General features: G+C 39.4%; 2 protein-coding genes across 2 annotated transcripts in view; one reads left to right on the top strand and one right to left on the bottom strand.

Moving 5' to 3' along the window:
* lonp1 (lon peptidase 1, mitochondrial) overlaps nt 1-10,222 on the top strand; it is a 28,774-nt gene extending 18,552 nt beyond the window's left edge. The window contains exons 13-21 of the mRNA XM_071543190.1: nt 549-636; nt 952-1,074; nt 1,394-1,510; nt 1,920-2,060; nt 4,565-4,730; nt 6,045-6,134; nt 7,966-8,093; nt 8,910-9,074; nt 9,464-10,222. Coding sequence (XP_071399291.1) covers nt 549-636; nt 952-1,074; nt 1,394-1,510; nt 1,920-2,060; nt 4,565-4,730; nt 6,045-6,134; nt 7,966-8,093; nt 8,910-9,074; nt 9,464-9,619 — 1,174 coding nt within the window. The 3' untranslated portion in view covers nt 9,620-10,222. The remainder of the gene's footprint in view (nt 1-548; nt 637-951; nt 1,075-1,393; nt 1,511-1,919; nt 2,061-4,564; nt 4,731-6,044; nt 6,135-7,965; nt 8,094-8,909; nt 9,075-9,463) is intronic.
* A 2,553-nt stretch (nt 10,223-12,775) lies between these two features.
* rpl36 (ribosomal protein L36) lies at nt 12,776-16,548 on the bottom strand. The gene is made up of 4 exons (XM_071543194.1): nt 16,476-16,548; nt 14,834-14,928; nt 13,497-13,631; nt 12,776-12,903 (listed from the first exon to the last, which is right to left on the bottom strand). The coding sequence occupies exons 2-4, from the start codon at nt 14,924-14,926 to the stop codon at nt 12,814-12,816; spliced, it is 318 nt and encodes a 105-aa protein (XP_071399295.1). The 5' UTR covers nt 14,927-14,928; nt 16,476-16,548; the 3' UTR covers nt 12,776-12,813.
* Between the last annotated feature and the right edge of the window lie 4,419 nt (nt 16,549-20,967).

Raw genomic sequence — 20,967 nt, 5'->3', positions numbered from 1 at the left:
AGAGTTCCATGTTTCAGCTCTGGCTGCTGTACTGACACGAACCCTGCCATTGCCGCTAGTGGCTATATTTTAACATAAAATTTAAAATGTTATCTAATCGCATGTTATGTGCTTGAAACTAAAGTCAAGTTAAGTATAATAACCAGCCATATGTATTCAACATCTGGTGGTATTAAAAACGTGTTTTGAAGCAAATACTAAAGTAACTCTGTGTGTTCAAAAGATTCACTGGGGATGCGACGCACATTAAAAGCTGCACATGTGAAGAATCAGAAAAAAGGCACTGGCCATGTGTTTTATTCAATGAATCTAATATGATAGCCTACATTTAAAATGGTCCAAAATGGGTTTTTTTTTTGCCCAAATGTGTCTTTTTGTCAGTTTCTTTTCTACAACAAATATGCTACTCTTTTTAGGGTCAGATTCTGGTTTTTCAACCTTTCTGCTCGGGTTTTCAACTTTGCAATGTTGGCACCTCTGCATATGCAACATAACAAGGGTTAAAATGTGTATGTGTGTGTGTGGTGTGTGTTTTTGTGTGTGTCTAGGCGAACCTATGTTGGAGCAATGCCAGGCAAGATTATCCAGTGCCTAAAGAAAACCAAGACAGAGAACCCGCTGGTGCTCATAGATGAGGTCAGTAAAGGTTGTGCCACTCCTGTAGTTCTGTCTATTGAATTTCAGTATAAAGCCCTCTCTGGATAGCATTAGTATTACCAGGGGCGGTCTGGTGATTTGTAATTTTATCCCATCCGGAACAAACATGTCAGTGATTCTTTCCGGCTACTCCGGTAAGAAATTCACCTGAAATTAGCTGTTGCATCTGGATTACCAGGTCCATATAACCAGGGGTGGTGCATGAATACTGCTGTTGCTAGGTGGATAAACTGGTGTGTGATGGTGATAATGATATTAATGATAATGCGTCTGTCTCTAACCTGCCATTACTAGGTGGATAAAATGGGTCGTGGTTACCAGGGTGACCCATCCTCAGCGCTGTTGGAGCTTCTGGACCCTGAACAGAACGCCAACTTTCTTGACCACTACCTAGATGTACCTGTAGACCTGTCGAAGGTAGGAGTGTGTGTGCTGGGTGTGTATATATGGCGACAGATGTGCATGGGGCAAAGATGAAGGAACCAATTAAACCCTAACCCTGTGGTAGAAACACTATTCTTCAGCTTGCCGATTGAGTATGATCTCATTGATTTATCTCTATCTGTTGCTATTGTGCAGTTATCAGAAACAGGACTGGTAGGTTTGAGGCTAGAGAGAGAGAGACCTCACAGCAAGCTACAGTCCTTCCTGTTTAGTCCCACAGTCCTAGCATGAATGACATGTAAAATTCTATTGTCATAAGCCCCACCCCATATCTCTGTCTACTCCAATCAAGGTACTGTTTATCTGCACGGCCAATGTGGTTGACACCATCCCAGAGCCACTCAGGGACAGGATGGAGATGATCAATGTGTCTGGATACGTGGCCCAGGAGAAATTGGCTATCGCTGAGGTAACACCAATTTCTACTTCTGCCACATATATAAAAAAAAAGCTTAATTGAATATATCATGCTTTTACTATATTATGTTTTTAGTACTTGGGTTTTTGGACTTGGGCTTTTCCTGTTAATGGAAGGTGCAATTGGGCATACAGTATGTTGTCTTTTATGTTGTTGTTCTTGTGGCTTAATGGTGCCTGGAAATGAATATCCATATTTGATAGCAAACCTAATTTATGATGATCTAATGACACATATGTCCTAAATAGTCAAACAGTACATAAGTTGTGAACGTTATTTTATGATGACTGGCTTTCACCTCTGAAGTCTCTATTTTAAACTGTTAATTGAACACTGCAGTTAAATATCGTATGCGCTCTCTCTCTCCTCTCTCTCTCTCTCTCTCTCTCTCCCCCCATAGCGTTACCTGGTCCCTCAGCTTCGTTCTCTGTGTGGTCTGACTGAGGAGAAGACCACCATCTCTTCTGAAGCCCTCAGTCTGCTCATCAGACAGTACTGCAGAGAATCCGGAGTCAGAAACCTACAGAAACAAGTGGAAAAAGTAATGCATAACCCTATTCTTATTTTTTTGTTTAGATTATTTCTAAGGCTGGCAGAATCAGTGTCTTCTTTTAAATGACTTCTTAAAACCCATTTTTATTGACTTACTTTCATGTGATATCGTCTTTTTATCGTATTTTTTATCATCTTTTTGTCGCCTCTTTATTGTCTTTTTATCGCTTCATTGCTTTTAAATACAAATTTTGAGTATTCTGCTTTTATTTTCACTGTCAAAGCACTTTGTAAACTCTGTCAACAGACTTATTTCCATTGTGGTCCTTGATGTGTTAATGGTAAGATGGCGCAGATAGAAAAATCAAGGCAGGCACTGACTACCATTTGACTCAACAACAAACCATTACAAACTAAAAGCACATATGGCAAAACAAATTACCAATAACTAAATTAATACAATAATGCAACAATTCAATCTGGATTATTCCTAGGCTAACTATATTTTGAAATTATCCATGAGCCAGGTTTTTACCTGCTTTTTAAAAAGGTGTTGGTTGACTCTACCTTTTATGTGCAATGGCAACTTATTCCAGTTCTCAGCACCACAAAACGTAAAAGAACATTTACCCGTGTTAGTTTTAAACCTAGGCAAAGATAAGTTAGCAATGCTAGCTCTGGTCCGATAAGCATGTACATCCCCAACTCTCTGGAAATAGCCATTTAGGTACTCTGGGGCTCTGTTATAGATATTATGGACCATAACAAGGTTATTATCGTTAACGAAAGCTAACGAAATAACGAAGACTAGGTGTGAAAAAACATTTTCGTTAACTGAAATAAAAATAAAAACGAGGCTTTACAAAAAAACGATAACTAACTGAAACTGTATTGTGTGTTTACAAAACGAACTAAAATAAACTAAAATTATAGAGAAAATGTCTTTAGTTTTCGTCTTTGTCAACTTATTTCTTACATAAGCCTAGTATTTTGGGTGTTTTTTTTTTTACCTTTTTGAATCTTGCCCCTGACAAATACCCCATGTTACAAAAAAAGACTAAAACTAACAGTGAAACTAATAAAAACTAAACTACAACTAAGCATTTTCAAAAAATAAAAACTAAACTAAACTAGCAAACCCGCTTTAAAAACTAATTAAAACTAAACTGAAATTGAAAACAAAAAGTTACAGAGCCCCTAAGGGGACATCGGCAAGTTTTTGGTGCGCACGGAAAACTATCTGGTGCACACCAGAAACTATCCCGTGGGCACGAGAAAGTTTCCGGTGTGCACAAGAAAGTTTCTGGTGTGCACAAGAAAGTATACCGTGCTCACGAGAAAAAGTTGGACTGACCTCGCTGCCAGTGGTAGCCATCCCAGCTGCTGGAAATGTTGTTTTCCCACATGGTCACTCAAGGCCAGACCCAGCACAACCCTGACTAGGTTATTTTGGGGAATCTGTATTTTATCAAGCAGTTTTGTCAAGCCTACATACCATGAACAAATTGCATAATCAAAACAGGAACCTAAAGAGTTGGCAAGCAATCTGAGATTTAGTGTATCAAGAAATGTAGCCTTCCTAGCTAAAAATCTAATCCTTCTATTCACCTTACCCATAATCTTTAATGCCATTCTTTCTCCACCCGGGTTGCTGTCTAGCATCCTAAATAATTCACTGAGGACTTGGTGGAAAAACCATCAACCATCAAGGACAATACTAGTCAAATTAAGCATATGTAGCCTAGGATTTGATCTAAACATGATGAATTCAGATTTGGCCATATGAAGAGACAACTTGTTGTAATACTCAGTCCTTAATCTTCCTAAATTCCTCACTTAAAATGGCCTGTAGCCTGTTCTCTAACTTGACTAAACCGGGGCCTGCATGTATAAAGCCGAGTGTATAAAGAGTGACGTTTTTTATCTTAACGAACGTGTTAAATGTCGGTTTTCTGGCTATTTTCGTGGCCTCATTCAAATGAATGGGAAGTAAAAATCTGAACGCTACAAACTCGTCCAGCTGCATCCGATCTTGGTAATTAGTTCATATTCTGGTTTTCATGGGCGGTCAAGTGCCAAATAACCCCCATGTTAAAACTAAGTGGAATATTGCTTTAAGTACCAGACAGATGTGACACAAATTTGATCCTAGTTTTATAAGTAAGATTAAGACTTATGCTTATACAGAAGGTATCCTAACTTGGTTAAAAGGGTATTAGGTAATATATTTTTGAAAGCCATAAATCTCAGCACCTGGCCCAGTAATCGTGAGTCATTAGCATTGGTCAGCAGCAACAGCAAAATTTTTTTTTTTGCTTAAAGACAAGATGGAGCTCATAAAATGGTATCACACAGATTGTGAGGGTACTTTGTTACATTGGAATTTGGCTCTCACAACAAAAGTGACTGTTGTCATGACTTTGTTTGCAACTGGCTGTCAAGGGTGTGATCCTTGATGACATAAGACCAGTGGTTAAGTGTGTGAGTCCAGTCTTTTCAGTCTGGTCAGTGGTGTAGTTTGTCTCTAGCATAATGTCTGTCTGTCTGTCCCAGGTTTTCCGTAAGGTGGCGTTTCGTATCATCAGCGGTGAAGAAACCATGGTAACCGTTACCCCTGACAACCTGCAGGACTATGTTGGTAAACCGCTGTTCACTGTTGACCGAATGTATGATGTCACACCCCCAGGAGTGGTTATGGGCCTGGCATGGACCGCTTTGGGTGAGACACACACACACACACACACACACACACACACACACACACACACGTTTGTATTACTATACTTGTGAAGATCTTCCATTGACTATGTTCAATTCCCTTACACTCAACCCTACCATTAACCAAATTCTAATTCTAATGGTAGCCCTAAATCCAAGCCCAAACCCTAAACTAACCTTAACTCTAACCCTAACCTAAACCTAATCCTAATTAGTGGGTTAGTTTCAGCAAGTCACACTTACACACTCTTATTACAGCACTATTGCTGCTACTACTAGTAGTACTACTACTACTTTTGCTACTAGACTAGTACTACTACTTAGCCCGAACAACCAAATGGTGCACCCTAGCAACGACCAAGTGCAGCACAGCAGCTACTTAGAAACACCCTAGCAACCACCTAGTAACACCATAGCAACCACCTAGTCCGCCTAGTATTTTGAAAATCGCTGTAAGAACACAAATTAGAAGAAGTGAAATTAGCTAATGAGACCATAACCTCCTGTCGAAATGTATTGACTTTATATTTTTAGTGAGAAGTTGAGTTTTTTTGGAGCCAGCCTCTAGCGGACATGAGTGGAACTGCCACTGCCGCCACTTCAGTGTTGGCTTCAAAATTCCCCTGTGGTTTTGGACACTTGCCCCTTACTCAAAAAGCAACATGTCTTGTGTGTGGACAGAAATCAGTGCCAGCAGAAACTGCTTTAATTGAATCATTGTATGCAAGGATTGAATCATTGTTTTACTGGTATCAATAAAGCAAACACATCTCAAGCTAGCCACGCCCACCTGAATCCCCAGAGGTCTGTCGCAGAAACGTTAAATTGAATTGTAAGAACTGAATTTGAAAGTATACTGAGAGTTTAGTTTGTTTGAAATAAAAGTTTAGGACTGACACCAAAACCTGACGTTTACCATTGATGTTTTCTATAGCTGAAACATTTTCTGCTATCAAAGCCCATAGTCGCTGCTGGAAATATCTGGATGTGACGTCACAGGAATAAAAAAAACAATTCACTGAACAACAAAATGGAGCCACTTTAACAGTGTTAAAATGCTTCAGGGTGGATTTTTCCTTTAATCTTGACCCTCACTCTAATTCTAATCTTAACCCTAAACCGAAGTACAAACTCTAAGTCCTAACCAGCCAAATGTCCTCGCTCTTGAGTTGGAAAACACAAACTGGTTCTCACATGGATGACTACAACACTACAACCCCCCCCCCCACACACACACACACACACACACACACACACAAATACACACAGACTCATGGGTATTTGTATAACTTTCTGTATCTCTCCCTCTGTCCAGGAGGTTCTACTTTGTTCGTTGAGACGTCGTTGCGTCGTCCTCATGGAGGGGCGGGGCATAAAGAAGGAGAGGGGTCACTGGAGGTTACAGGTCAGTCGGGATGGGCAGGAATACCACAGCCATTATAGACATGGTCGGCAAAACACTACTGCCGTAAAACGTTTGCTATGGCGGGAAATCAGTGATGATGGATGTCATCAGTATTTGAATTATTCATGAGGTAATGGACAAAAACTCACCTTTTTATAAAAAAAAAAACCATATGATCAAGCTTTACATCTAGAGGAAATACTACCTGGTTTGTATTACGCATTCTAGTAAATTCAGTCCACAAATGGAGGTTTCAATCATTCACAACACGTGATTCTATGTAGTCCCTCTGCACCACATCTACTGTGGACTGTGGAAGAGGCTAGTGTCCATGTTGAGAGAAACACCTGTAACTTCACCGTGGCTGAACAGGTTTTCAATAGGCTACTCGTTCCGGTCATAGCCATTAAAAAGATAGGATAATAACACATTTGCCCTCGGCAGATCATGTTGGCCAAGGCATGATGCTATTTTGTTAGCAAGATAACAAGCAAGTACTCTAGTTTGCGAGTATATCCAGGTCAGTAAACACGCCTTACTGCTAATTCCAAGAGCTCTTTTGATCCTGACCGGTATGTCACGTTTCTTTTCAACATTTTTAGAGGCGATGGTCTTTGTCAAATAGTACCAGGTTCCTCTAGACTTCTGTAATCAGTTCCTCAGCAACCAATGCCATCACTGCAGGGAACTACCGAATCGCTCTGAGATGGAAGCAACAATATTGTTATAGTTGTCGTTTTGGAATGTTTTTATAGTTATAGTTGTAGTGTGAACACACAGACATTTTATTTACTTAGAACGATTTAAATCTTGTTATAGTTATCTTTATAGTTATCGTTCTAGATGTGAATGGGCCTTTAAAAGTGTACAAAGTGCCACTTATATAGGATATCACTACAATGCAGAGGGCAGTACAGAACACGTATTATACTAGGGTGCGAAAGCCAAGAGGAGGCGAGGCATCAAGAGCCCGGCTTGCACTAGGTCAACCATGTCTTGTTTGAGTTGCGTCTGTGTAACCCATAAAAAGTCTGTGCTAATTCCATTTGAGCAGAGTTGGATTTTTGTTGAGCCCATATAGACAGGGTTCCTACACATTTTCAATTAAAAAATTCCATACTTTTTCCAGACCTTGATTTGTTTTGAAGATTTTGTCTGGTTTTCAATATGATTTACGCAGATAGACATCTTGCCCCTGCTAACTAGGTCATATCACTGCATAGATGAAGATTGTTCTTCACAGCGACAAATATCAGAATATGTGAGATGATTGGCAGGGTTCCTACATGGTTTCCATTTTAAAATTCCATATTTTTCGCAGACCCTATGTTCTTGACTGGATTTGATTTTGGTGGGTATTTGATATAATGCATGCTGACAGCGGCTGGGTAATAAGAGCGTCCCTCTATCTGAACATTATTCTTCACATCAACAAAAACTGTGGACTCAAAGTGGGTCTACAACAACATAAAAGCTAGAATTATGTGTGTATCGGACCTGAACCACAACATTTTCCATACTTTTCCAGACATTTTTTCAAATTCAAGACCTGGAAATGATCAAATTCATTTTTAATACTTTTCCAGACTTTCCAGACCTGTGTAGGAACCCTGCAAAGACTTTACTGCTACCAATGACTTTGATGAAAAACAGATTGCACACAGAGCCCAATACACATGTGCATTTCTTCAGAGGTCACATTGCAGGACTAGACCTGACATACGAGATCAATGCATTTGAAGATGAAGATGAAATGGCTTAATAACACAGTTAGCATTCACCATTGAAACCAATGGGTATATGCTAAACAGTAGTTGCTCCACCCCTGCAGGTCAGTTGGGTGACGTTATGAAGGAAAGTGCTAAGATCGCATCGACCTTTGCCAGAGCATTCCTTATGACCCAGGAACCGGAAAATCTTTTCCTAGTCAACTCTCACCTGCACCTGCATGTCCCAGAGGTAACTATGGTGATATATATATATATATATATGTGTGTGTGTGTGTGTGTGTGTGTGTACTATGTGTAATAGAAATACACACATTACCTAGTAGATGTTGTGCAGTAGAAATATATACACTACCTAGTAAACAGCACACAGCATATTTTTCATTGTTTTTCTGTCAGTATGTTATATTATTCATAATGCGGTAATTCATATTTTGTATGCTTTTCATTCATATATTTCTGTTTAATGTTCTATTTTTGTACCTGTCAGTTATATTTAATTTAGTTAATATCTAGGGCTGAACGATTTTGAAAAAATATCTAATTGCGATTATTTTGACTGATTGCGATATGATTTGCGATATTAGAGGGAATGATAATTTTTACATCATTATTCTCATTTTCATTGAAAAACATATTAAAATTTTTATGGTGTGATTTTTGCGGGGATCTGTACCAAACAAAGATGTTTTCTTAAGTCTGTAGAATATGATGTGTAGGCCAGGACATCTCTGCAGCACGACAATATTTCATTTAAAATGGTATTTTGACACACATTTCACCTTTAACAAATATTGCGCCTCCTGTGATTTGAAAAATGCAGTAGGCCATATTGCGATTTCAATAAAATTTTGATTAATTGTTCAGCCCTATTAATATCCCCTATGTGCTCTATATGTATTTGTATCATATTTTTCTTTGCTGCTAATTTTCCCATAGGAATCTATAAAGTTTCATTCAATGTAATCTTATTTGTCCAAATAACATAATGCCTCGTTTTAGTGGTACTGGTGGGTGAGAGCTTGTTTCTGACTGACTTTGTTTTCAGGGGGCAACTCCCAAGGATGGGCCAAGCGCCGGTTGCACCATTGTCACAGCTCTGTTGTCCCTGGCAACCAACCAGCCGGTGCGTCAGAACGTAGCCATGACCGGAGAGGTGTCACTGACTGGCAAAATACTGCCAGTGGGAGGAATCAAAGAGAAAACTATAGCTGTAAGTACAAGACACACACAAGGACACTAGGGTTCAACCAATATAGGTTTCGGCCAGTCAGTGTCGTCCACCTCCAATATGATGAACATGATGCAGTTTGACTGATTATTTAGTGTCCCATGGTCTAAATGCTGTTTCAGAGGCTTTTCCACCCTGACAAGACTTCCCTGTTGGGAAACACTGAATATTTGGAAGTTTTGGCATGAAATGTCACAGTTAAACATATCAAATATCAGCATATAATACCAGCTATCAGAAATTTGAATCCAAAAATGTCAGCATTGTTTTGGCCTATATGTCAAACCCAAAGTCAGATACCTTGAACATAGAATACCTCACTGTCCTAAGTGTCCTGTGGTTAACACCATGTTTGTGTGCATGCCCATCAGGCCCGTCGAGCTGGTGTGACCTGCATCATCCTACCAGTTGAGAACAGGAAGGACTTCTCTGACCTGCCAGACTACATCACTCAGGGCCTGGAGGTCCACTTTGTTGACCACTACAGACAGATCTACCCCATCGTCTTCCCAGAACATCAGCTTTAGCCTGCTTTCAACTGCAGCGCTAAACAAGCCAAAACGGGCCTGGCCAGGATTTACAGCATCTGGTTGCCAACATAGATTCATCATGGTTGTATTTTCAAATAAACCAGTTATTGCTTTTGACTAATTTTTGAAAACATGTAGTTTTGGCCCTGGCCCAGGTAAACCTTACTTGGTCCTGTTGTGGAGAAGTGCAGCACAGGAACTGATCCAAAACCAAAATATTATTCTGTTAACGAGCAGGCTGCCAGCCACCATATTACCCCTGGCTGCAAGAGGACACAAATGACAGCATCTTTGAACTGAAATGATGCAGTATACGAGTATGTCACAGTATGTGATACAGTATAAAAGTATGTGGAAGATGGACATACACAATAAGGCTGATGATGAGGCCAACACACACCAGTCTGCCACGACGAGATGATGGTGTCAACGATGAAGCAGAGCGAGTTTGGGGTTGTAACTTTGCTGCTAGGCAGCCACAGTGTCCACAGCCCTCATTATATAGGGCTCTGGACAGACTCTTGGATATATTACTGATGTTATTTTATATTATTGTTATTGACCAGATGTGATGATCTAATGTTGCATTGCATAATTAAGTGATGAACATGACTCCTCTGGCTACTGTTATTTGTTCTCCTGCCATACCAACCAATGATCTCTACGCTTTCTGGCTGAGTAATCCCAAGTCCTTCAATACCTCAATCATCTTATGGCTGTTTTCAATGATTGAATCAGATTTCCATGTGTCTTTTTAAACAGACATAAAAAGTCAGACATGGAGTTAAAAGAAAATTCATGCATGTGGAAATGCAAGCTTAAGAGGGGAAAAATAGGCATTACATTACATCATTTACATGACGTCATTTAGCAGACGCTTTTCTCCAAAGCGACTTACAATAAGTACATTTTGTCAACAGTTGTGAAACCAACTGTGCATCACAGTCTTCATCAGCTAAGCCTTTTAATAGGAATAAGTAGCGTTTGTAGAATGCTAGGCAAGGTTTAAGTCAAAATAAATGGGAATCAGTGTAAATACTACATGTAACCTGGTGATGTTTAAGGCAGATGTTGCTGAGCTCTTCTCACCAGCTTTAGATCTCAGCAAAGTCGAGGCTAGGTTCAGTTGAAACTAGACAATGTGCTCAGTAGAGCACAGACCTCCGCCATGTCTGACAGCCCACCACCACGCCCCCTTTTGGCTAATCAACATGAAAAGTTAGTTCTACCTTGGCCTATGGGCCAACCTTCATACCAAGTTTTGTGCAAATCCATGAACGACTTTTTGAGATATCCTGCTAAGACAGACGGACAGACAAAAATCAAAGATGCCTAATGAAGACATTACTAAAATTTGATTGTGTTTGAGTTGTACAGTCAGACTCCACTCTTGATTGGCACCTTTACCAAATCCTTCAAATCAGGCCAGTTTGCAGCATTTGAACTGGAAAGACTCCACTCAGCAGCTTTACCTCATTTGCAGTAGGAGCTAGTGAGGACTTTGAAAACAAAGTCATTCAATTGAACTAAACTACATTTAATAAAAAAACATCATGAGTAACAATGCTATTCTGTGCCATAGTAGATTTGAAAACAAAAAATATGGGACCTTTAAGCTTACAACTCCAAGCTTCTGACATGAGGAGAAACCAGGTTTGTCATGAAGCTGAATTAGGAAACTCAATCAACCAATAGAAGCAATTACGTTTTCAAAACTGCTTCTTTCCCTTACAAGACCATATTCTCATAACATCCGCTTGATACTTCTTACTATGTGTATCAGTGGTTCCCAACCCTGTGTCAAAGGTCGAGAGCCCTTTTTCATTTATCATGCACTCCTTGTGACTCGGCAATGTTAGCACTATACATCACACAAGCGACTACTTGCAGAGCAGGGTCTGAGTGGGAGCTGAGTATTTCAAACGGAACACACTTGTGCTTAATTAAGCAGGGATAGTAACAGTAATAATAATTACACAGAGCAATGAGGAATCAAATATTACAGGAGTTGATTTCAGAAATTATTTCAAAGATTTCAGAAACTTGGGTGTGATTTTGGATGCTGATCTTAGGTTCCAGAAACACATATCTACTATCTCAAAGACTGCCTTTTATCATTTAAGAAATATATCTAAAGTTAGATGCTTTCTTTCAGTCACACTCTGAAAAGCTAGTTTATGCATTCATTTCTAGCAGACTTGATTATTGTAATGCACTTTTTGCTGAACTGACAAAGCAGGCGTTAAATTCCAGCTCATTCAGAACACTGCAGCCAGCATTAACTAAAACTAAAAAGTCTCAACATATCACTCCTATTTTAAATACTCTTCACTGGCTCCCAGTAAAACAAAGAATTAAGAGAAGAATTGATTGAATTAAGAATTGATTTTAAATGGTGGTTTTTAAATCTGTAAATGGCTTAGCACCTTCCTACACTGTTGACATGCTCACTGAGTACACACCAGGCAGATCAAGCAAAGGTCTCCCAACTATACCTAGAATAAATTCTAAATCAGCTTATGGTGCCTTCAGTCATCATGGTCCCACTCTCTGGAATTCTCTACCGTATGAGCTAAGGTCTACTACAACAGTCTTTAAAAAAAATTACTTAAAACTTATCTTTTTTCCCCCAGACTTGGGTTAGCTGAAAAGGATGAGGTTTTATCTGTGTGCTGTCTGGAACTTATCTATTTGATATGCTTACCATCTTTTTGTAATGTTCTTTGCCTATTTGTTGCTTTTTATCCTGAAGCACGTCATACATGCTTGGCATACGAAATGTGCTATAGAAATAAACTTGACTAGTTTAACTACACATTAGATTAACACACCTTCAACCAGAGGAGGAACCAAGTGAAAAGTGCTGCTGTAGTAATTAGTTGCAAACTCTAATACTCTGATGTCCATGGTACAGGATTAAAAACCACTGATGCATAATATGAATTTGCGTCAGCCTAAAAATATTATACAATTGTGGAAATAAAAATGTGGTAAACTGAGTTTAAGTGGCCCTACCCTCCACTGTATCCCCACCTGCCCCAATTCAGCTCTGGTCAAGCCACCAATATGATTTGGTCCTCTAGCTGGAGGTCAAACTGGTCAGTTATGAACAGACTAAGAGCAAAGACACATGAACAGAGCGGGCAGTCTTGATTTTTGTGGTCTAACAAATATTTTTATTGAGTGACTGTTCAGTCCTTCTTGGCAGCAGCCTTCCTCATGGCGGCCAGCACGTTGCTCAGCTCCTCTCTCTTTCTCTTGGCCCGGATGTGAGTGCCGATCTGGGAAGAGATGCATGACCATTAGGGGAAGAAGACTTGCTTTGCATATTTAGACACATTTCCACTGTCACAGGGACCTATATGGGAAGATTTTAGTTGTTGATTTACTATTGAATTGTATAACTGTACATATGCATTTTCTAATTGAGATAATTTCTAATTAAATAAGTTTGTGAAATCAAAATATTCCTCATTTTGCTGAAGACCACTGTAAGAACTTCAGTCGGTACTCAGCCAATACCTGACCCCAAAACTGACATTAACAGTCAGCTAGGGGTGGCCGGTATTGTAAGATTACTATACACCTCAGGATTTATAAAATGTTCTGGGTATCATGTTTAATACTGTGAAATCATGTATGTTGTTTTCTATTAAAACACCACATTATGCCATTAACTCATGTGTAGAACACCACCACTAGTAGTAATTACGATTAACACACTGTTCTCCCCTCAGTGTCAACTAACTTTGATGCAGCCACTCTGAGGGGAAGGTGGGGGAAATGAAAGAAAAACACCCAGGTTCCCAGGTTACACTCGCATGCATCTTTACGTTAAAAATGTTTTGGTAAAGGACAGAAATACAATACGCACCCTCTTCTTGATGAACTTGAGGGCTCTCTTATCCTTTGACACCTTGAGCAGCTCCATAGCTCGCCTCTCGTAAGGAGCAAAACCACAAACTTCACGGATCATATCCCGAACAAACTTGCTGTGTTTGGTCAGACGCTGCAGGAGGACGAGATGTCAAGTTAGACAGCCTTTAGACAATATCCACAGTTATCTGAAATGTTTGGTTCAGTTTTTCCAGCGTTAATGACTTAAAGCTCTAACTTGGCATGTCAGCGGCTACTCTGGGCAGAATTTGCAACTGAAATTCTGCAATTGATTGGTGAACATGGATCAAGATTTTACCCTGTCCTTTGAACAAACTGCTTTTGATAGACAACATGGTACTTCCAAGGGCAGACACTAACTTTATAAGAAAAAATCCATCATACTCTGTATGAACTACTGGTTGTGCAAGAAAGTTCATTAATCAATTGCTTCAACTTTGTGAAACCAGTGAGTTTGTACAAAAGGAGAATGGCAGTTCAGTCTGTTGTCCCTGGATGAACTTGGCCTCATTGGTTCATTTGTAGATGTCAACTGTACAGGATCAGATGAAAACAGAGCACCAAGTGACTGATCTTGTCTACAACAAGGGTGGGCAATCATTTACCATGGAGGGCTTTGAGTATGTAGCTTTTCATCCCAAACAAACACTGAGGCCCAATCCCAAACCCACTACCACTTCGTGTCACTCCAAATCTAGTTACACTCGCAGCTGTGGAGGGCACTTCTAATGAAGGGGTAGCGTTGAAATAAATTGACAAATTGTGGGACGCCCTTGCCACTCTAACGGAAGAATTGGAAGCAGTAGTCACCATGGCAACCGATAGACACCCTGCTCGCGCGGGCTATTTTGCCTTTTCAAGAGTCGAGAATGAGATATTAAGTGGACTTTTTTTTATGCATGCATAAATAAAGGCATTTATGGGTTTGCTACAAGTCAAACGACTTTAGAGACAAAGTGATATTCTACTTTTAGTTTTACACTTCACCACGCATTCTGTGATTTTGTTTGAGGCCACTGTAAAGTCACTGAGGACAACAAAGGTGTGTGTGCATGATCAAAAATACTTATACCCTCTATGTGAACGCGCAAACAGAGGGGGAGTGGATAGGGCAAGGGTGTCAGGGCTGGTTTGGGATTGGGCCTACACCAGCTGATTTCTCTCATCCAGAGATGAGGAACTAATTAATGAAATCATCTGGTGTAAACTTTGGATGGAATGAAAACCTGCAGATTCTTGGCACTCCATGTCACATGGTTGCCTACCCCTGCTCTATGCCACTGCCAACACAGTAGGTCAACGGCAGATACTCACCCCACGCCGGCGGCTGTGTTTGGGAGCTGTGACGTTCTTGGTGACCGGGTGGCCTTTGTTGAGGCCCACGGCCATGGGGTAGCGGATAGCCATAGCTGGAGGAGGACACACACAGGAACACCAGTTAGAGCAGTGATTCTCAACCTTTTTCATATCTAGGACCCCTAAGTTAGTACACATTGGGGCCATGGACCCCCATTTATCTCTCGGACCCAAATCAGAGAATATTTTTATTGTTAGATATGATTTTGTCCAGAATTCCATGACTATCTGTATTGTAGGCAAAGAGATAACAGTGAAACTATGATGAAAACGGTCAGTCTTCTACATTTTGTAACTGTTAACTTCTTGCAAATGATATAATGCTGAAGTTCAACAATTCATCAATTTGCTGGGGACCCCCTGGAACCTCCTTAAGGACCCCTGTTGGTCCCCACGTTGAGAACCACTGAGTTAGAGTACCAATGACAGCTCACTGTTTTTATGCCCCATGAAGCTGCTATATTACACATCTTAGAACAGACACCAACTCGTCTTCCTGCTCTGGCTTATGTGCCACCTATCTATATAGAAGGTGGGAGTCTTGACTGATATAACAGAAAAGACGTTACTGTGCCATTCAGCTCCGATTTACCCGCTAACATTGGGACAAAGGACAGTTTGATTAATGCCTTGACCACTATTACTTGTACTATTGCCACTACTGCTGCTACATGTGCTACTACTGTATGTATTATTTCACCTACTTCTATTGATACTATCGTAACTATTAACGCAAATGGTACTGAAACTACTACTGCTATCACAACTACTGCTAACAGTCCAACTATTACGACTGATGCTTCTACTACTGCGACTGCTACATCTGCTATTACTAAAAACGTTACTACACCTACTGCTGCTTTTACAACTACTACTTCTACTAATACTTTTAGTCCATATACTACTACCGGCACTTGAACACCAGCAAATTGTTTGTGTGCAGTGAACAGTCAAAGACTCGGTAAAATTACAATGCTTGAGACAGAACAGTAGCCATGATTGCCGCCCAGTAGGCTAATGCTGATTTAGCCTCTACATTTCCCGTGCTCTCTTTAGGCAGTTTAATGGTCTACTCTAATTCGGCATATATGCCACAGGCTAGTGTAATTCACATACTGCAATACATTTTCAACCGTTAGAATTGGTTTGTTATTCCCCCAATCTTACACCAAGACAAATAAAAACACAGTCGAGGCAAAGGAGTTTGGTATGAGGACTCCTTCTATAATCCCTGTAGGGGCTACAGGCCAATCGGTGTTATCATATTTGCAAGAATACTGTATTAGCTAGGCTCGTGTTTCATAATAGTTGCCAATCTGTTCATCCTGTACAGTATTGTGGTAAAAAATAAACAAAACGACCCCCTAAGGATTTCAGCGGTTTGTCAGCAGTGCAGTGCGTGTAAGAAAACCCAGAGTGACCGGTGCGACTTCGGCGCAAAATTTACACTTGAATCCTTCTTTATACTGTTACAATATTCAACACAGACGTTTAATAGGGCAAATAGATTGTTGTTGTCTCATTTCACTTGGTGTTAGTTGACAGATGGAAGCGATTTAAGATGGATTTTTGTTGATAGAAGGCATCATTCAATTCTTACCTGCTGTCTTTAATGGCGGTCAAGCCGGAAGGAATGTTAGTCGAGTGCCGCTGGGTAATGACGGGTTCGACCCGGAAGAGTCTGCTCTGATGTCCACAGCGTCCCTGGCTGGCTGGGAGAGGTACTGCGGTTTAATTACATTGAGAGCCTGTTGCAGATTCAGCTCAATCATTAACAATATTGACATTAGGGAATGAAAGAGGTGTTTCAAAGCAATAGCCTACTTATATAGAAACTCTTCTCCAGTGATACTTTTTCAAGCGAATTCAGGGTTTTGCAGTGGTGTAATGTAACTTAGTACATTTACTGTACTTAAGTACAATTTTGGGGTACTTGTATTTTACTTGAATATTTCCATTTTCTGCTACTTTATACTTCTACTCCACTACAGTTCAGAGGCAAATATTGTACTTTCTACTCCACTACCTTTATTTGATAACTTAAGTTACTAGTTACTTTGCATATTCAGATTAATAATACAAAATGTAATCAACAAATAAATTATGATGTATTATTATAGATTAAGATAAAACTTTATTGATCCCCAGAGGGAAATTTACAAACTACCCAGCAGTAAATAAAGTCATTAAAACCAGCTTCACCTTTACCAGCTGCAACATTAAAGTGATGTACACATTAATGCATCAATAATTATAATCCAAAAATATAATATACATTATTCTGAAATGGGCCATTCTGTACTTTTACTTTTGGTACTTTAAGTATATTTTGATGCTAATACTTTTGTACTTTTACTTAAGTTAAAATTTGAATGCAGGACTTGTAACAGAGTATTTCTACACTGTGGTATCGTTACTTTTACTTAAGTACAAGATCTGAGTACTTCTTCCACCACTGGGGTTTTGTCACAATACCGATTTATTTTCTGAAATAATTCCATTTGTATAGTTGCAAACGGATTATACAGCCGCCTCGTGTCTATCGCCTCACAGAAAGAAGGTTGTGGGTTTGAATCTCCGCCCCAGTCCTTTCTGTGTGGAGTTTGCGTGTTCTGCCTGTGTTTGCTCCAGGTTTCCTCCCACAGTCCAAAGACATGCAGGTCAGGTGAACTGAAGACTCTAAATTGGCCATAGACATTAGTGTGCAGTATGGTGTAGTATATGCATATACTACACCATACTGCACACTAATGTCTATGACTGTGACAAACTTCATTTTCACCTGTGAAAATATGACCAACTGGGAACCAAAAGGGAACGTCCCTGGTAAGTGCTGGAAGCTCTGTTCGCGGACGTTCCTCGGCGGTTATCAAGGGAACTTTTTCCTCGAACGTTCTTTTAACGTCCCAAATGTCTGCTTTCTAATGTTGCAATGTGACCATAAAACAACCAAAATGGAACGTCCCCCTAAAGTCATATAGGGAACGTTATTATATGACCAACTTAGACCCATATGCGGACGTTCTGATTAAGTCCTCAACGAAACGTCCCCATGTGACTAACAGGGAACCAAATGGGAACGTTCTCTTAACGTCCCAAATGTCCTCTTTGTAATGTTGCAATGTGACCATAAAATAACCAAAATGGAACGTCTTCCTAAAGTCAAATAGGGAACTTTGAACTGCAGCACTTTCATAACCAAAAGAGGACGTTTTAGGAACGTTCCGGAAAGTTCTGTAAAGGTTCGGGACATTCGTCACCTTTAGAGAACTTTTAGGGAACGTTACGCAAGGTCCTCAGAACGTCCCCTCCTACCTGGGTGATGTACGTATATGGTGTAGTAATGTATAGTATGTATATGACCTATTGTAGCATGTATATGATGTGTGTTATGTGTATGTATATGTATGATGTATGAGGGTATGTAAAGCCCTTTGAGACTTGATTGTGATAAAGGGCTGTATAAATAAATAAGACTAGACTAGACTGGACTATTTCAACCATTCCCACCTGTTATGCACAGACACTGAGTTTGCATCTGGCAAATAGTCTATAAGGTTGTCAACCTTATCACAAAATGCGTTATTCAATGAACTGCAACTGAACTTCCAATAGGATTTGATATTGTTAAAATTGGTGATTTGTTTTGAGACGTAAGGAGATATTACAGATATTACCATTAGTCACACAAGATGTGTGAAAATAAGCCCATTGTCTATTCTAGATTTCAATTTTATAATAGTGGGACCATGCCACGATAATTGCTTTTGAAGAGGATTAATATCAAACCAAATATCTGTGAGCAAAGGTTCAGATGAAAAGTTCTGAAAATCAGCATTAAAAGATTGAGTGTAAGGTCTGGATGGAAAGTGGTCTAGCCATTCATCAGACATTATCTTAAAATCTCTGCATACTATAATATTATTGGTTAAGAATGTATTCCTGCAATTATTAATATGGGAGCATAGTGAAGAAAGCAATAGTCTGTGTGTCGCCTGATTGCTATATCCATATATTTTCAACTAGTGACCTCCTACATCACAATCTCACCCTGATATCTGACAAATTCTTTAAACGAATGGCAACACCTGGCAAGTAGGATGTACCATGACACAGACACATCTGCGCTCTGAGACTTGACAGTCAAGCCCTTTGAGACTTGACTGTGATAAAGAACTGTATAGACTAGACTAGACTAGACTATATGTTCTATCCATTCTGTTTATTGTAATTGTAAAGCATCTTGAGTTTGGGAAAGGCGCTCAACAGATAAAAAGTATTATTTATTATCATTATTATAAAGAAGTGTCATCAGCCAACTAACAAATGACAATCTGTCTTTGTAAAAGCTTTACAAAAGAAGTTCCCAAAACCAAATTTGTGCAGAGAAAGTAAAATAAATTTGTGTTCCAGGGAATTAAAAGCTTTGTAAGAGTCTAAAAAGAGGATATAGCTGCTGTTATCTATCATTTTGGAACAGTCTATTAAGTCTAAAACTAGTCTAACATTGTTTGCAGTGTATCTATTTTTCAGAAAAAACAGATTGTCTACAGAAAAAACAGATTGTCTATGATCTGAGATAGAGTCTAGTACCTTCTTCATTCAATTTGCAAAAATAAGTGCCAACATTTATAATCATTGTTTAATAGGCAAATGGGGCACCAATTTTCAATTATATTTTCAATTTCTTAGGTTTTGGAATTAGGTTATCGAGCCTTGGTGGGAGGCAGGGTTTCAGTTTCTATGCTTTCTTCAAAAACTTTAAGTAAAAATGGAATCAAATCATTGGAGAATATTTTGTAGTGTCTCAATGTATGAATTCTTTGAGATGCATTTTTCTTGTTGAAAGAAATAGGCTGAATGTCCTCCATCCACATAGTACTGGATCTTATAAAAGCACCTTATACTTTAAGTTTATTCATCAGCCCCTCACCCATCACCACATACGTTAAATACTCAGATGACACTGCCATACTCGCACTCCTCAACGATATCAACTCTGTAGCAGCCTATCAATGCTCCATTTCCCATTTCACACAATGGTGTACAGATAATTACTTACATCCGAATGTCAGTAAGACAGCTAAGGACTGCTTCAGGTACCTTGGACTCACTTTGGACAATAGACTCTGTTTCAGCCAGCACACCACTGACATCTACAAATGCTGCCAGCAAAGACTCTCTGTCATCTGCAAACTCAGTGCTCTTTCTGTCAAACCCCACCTTCTGTTGTACTATAAAGTATAATTCAACCCATATTACTTTACTGCTCCCCCTGTTTCTTCACCATGTTAACAGTCACTAATAGGAACCGCAGAGCCGGCCCAAGCCTTTATGGGGCCCTAAGCAGAATTTGATTTGGGGGCCCCCCACCGCCTTGGTGCCGCCAGTACTATTAACTATTGTCAATGCTTGATCATTCGCACACCTACTGTAAATCTAACACACCCATTATCAATTTTATTAGTTGTAGCCGTGTTGTGTACATCACATTGTCAGCCTGGCATGTTTTTACCCTTCAATGGTTTTTAATCTTAAAAGGTAGCAAACTCACAAGAGTGGTCTGGTGTTAATTTGCACTTTAATATTCAAAGTGATACAGTACTAAGTGGCATACTGAATATGGTGTACTGAAAAGTAACAAAATAAACCAGCAGACAATGCATTTACTGTAAACAAGTTAACCACTTTAATTGCTTTTGGTTTAAAAAATTTGCGACGTGCAAAAGTGCAGAACAACAATAAACTACAATTAAAATCAAATAACTTAGATAAACAGTACCTCCTTCAGTAAAGTTTCCTTCTTATATAAAAAATAAATGCAAATGTAAAAAACAGACAATATTAAATAAATTAAATAAATACTTAAATAATGACATAAAATGAACAGAGGAACCTGTAACAAGATAATGTGATCCTGCCTGAAAAAAATCGTGATATGATATTTTTGCCATATCGCCCAGACGCCCACCTGTAAGGCAAACATACCTTTATCTTTCTGTTTTTTTCTTGTATTTGGTATACTTTATTATCCCCCCTCTGCATTTGACTCATCCTATACACAACACTAGGACCAACTCCAGTTCTTTACA

Source organism: Centroberyx affinis, unplaced genomic scaffold (genome assembly GCF_046629955.1).
Source record: "Centroberyx affinis isolate AG114_WGS23_722 - 3 ecotype Tasmania unplaced genomic scaffold, CSIRO-AGI_Caff_v1 ptg004263l_1, whole genome shotgun sequence".
In the NCBI taxonomy this organism is placed as follows: domain Eukaryota; kingdom Metazoa; phylum Chordata; class Actinopteri; order Beryciformes; family Berycidae; genus Centroberyx; species Centroberyx affinis.
Note: the sequence above shows the minus strand (reverse complement) of the source record. Positions and strands in the feature narration are given on the sequence as shown.

Coding starts and splice junctions, on each gene's coding strand:
- rpl36 (XM_071543194.1), bottom strand. CDS start 14,926: ATGGCTATCCGCTACCCCATGGCCGTGGGCCTCAACAAAGGCCACCCG. Junction 13,632..14,833: donor AACACAGCCGCCGGCGTGGG/GTGAGTATCTGC, acceptor GTCCTCCTGCAG/CGTCTGACCAAACACAGCAA. Junction 12,904..13,496: donor TCAAGTTCATCAAGAAGAGG/GTGCGTATTGTA, acceptor ATCTCTTCCCAG/ATCGGCACTCACATCCGGGC.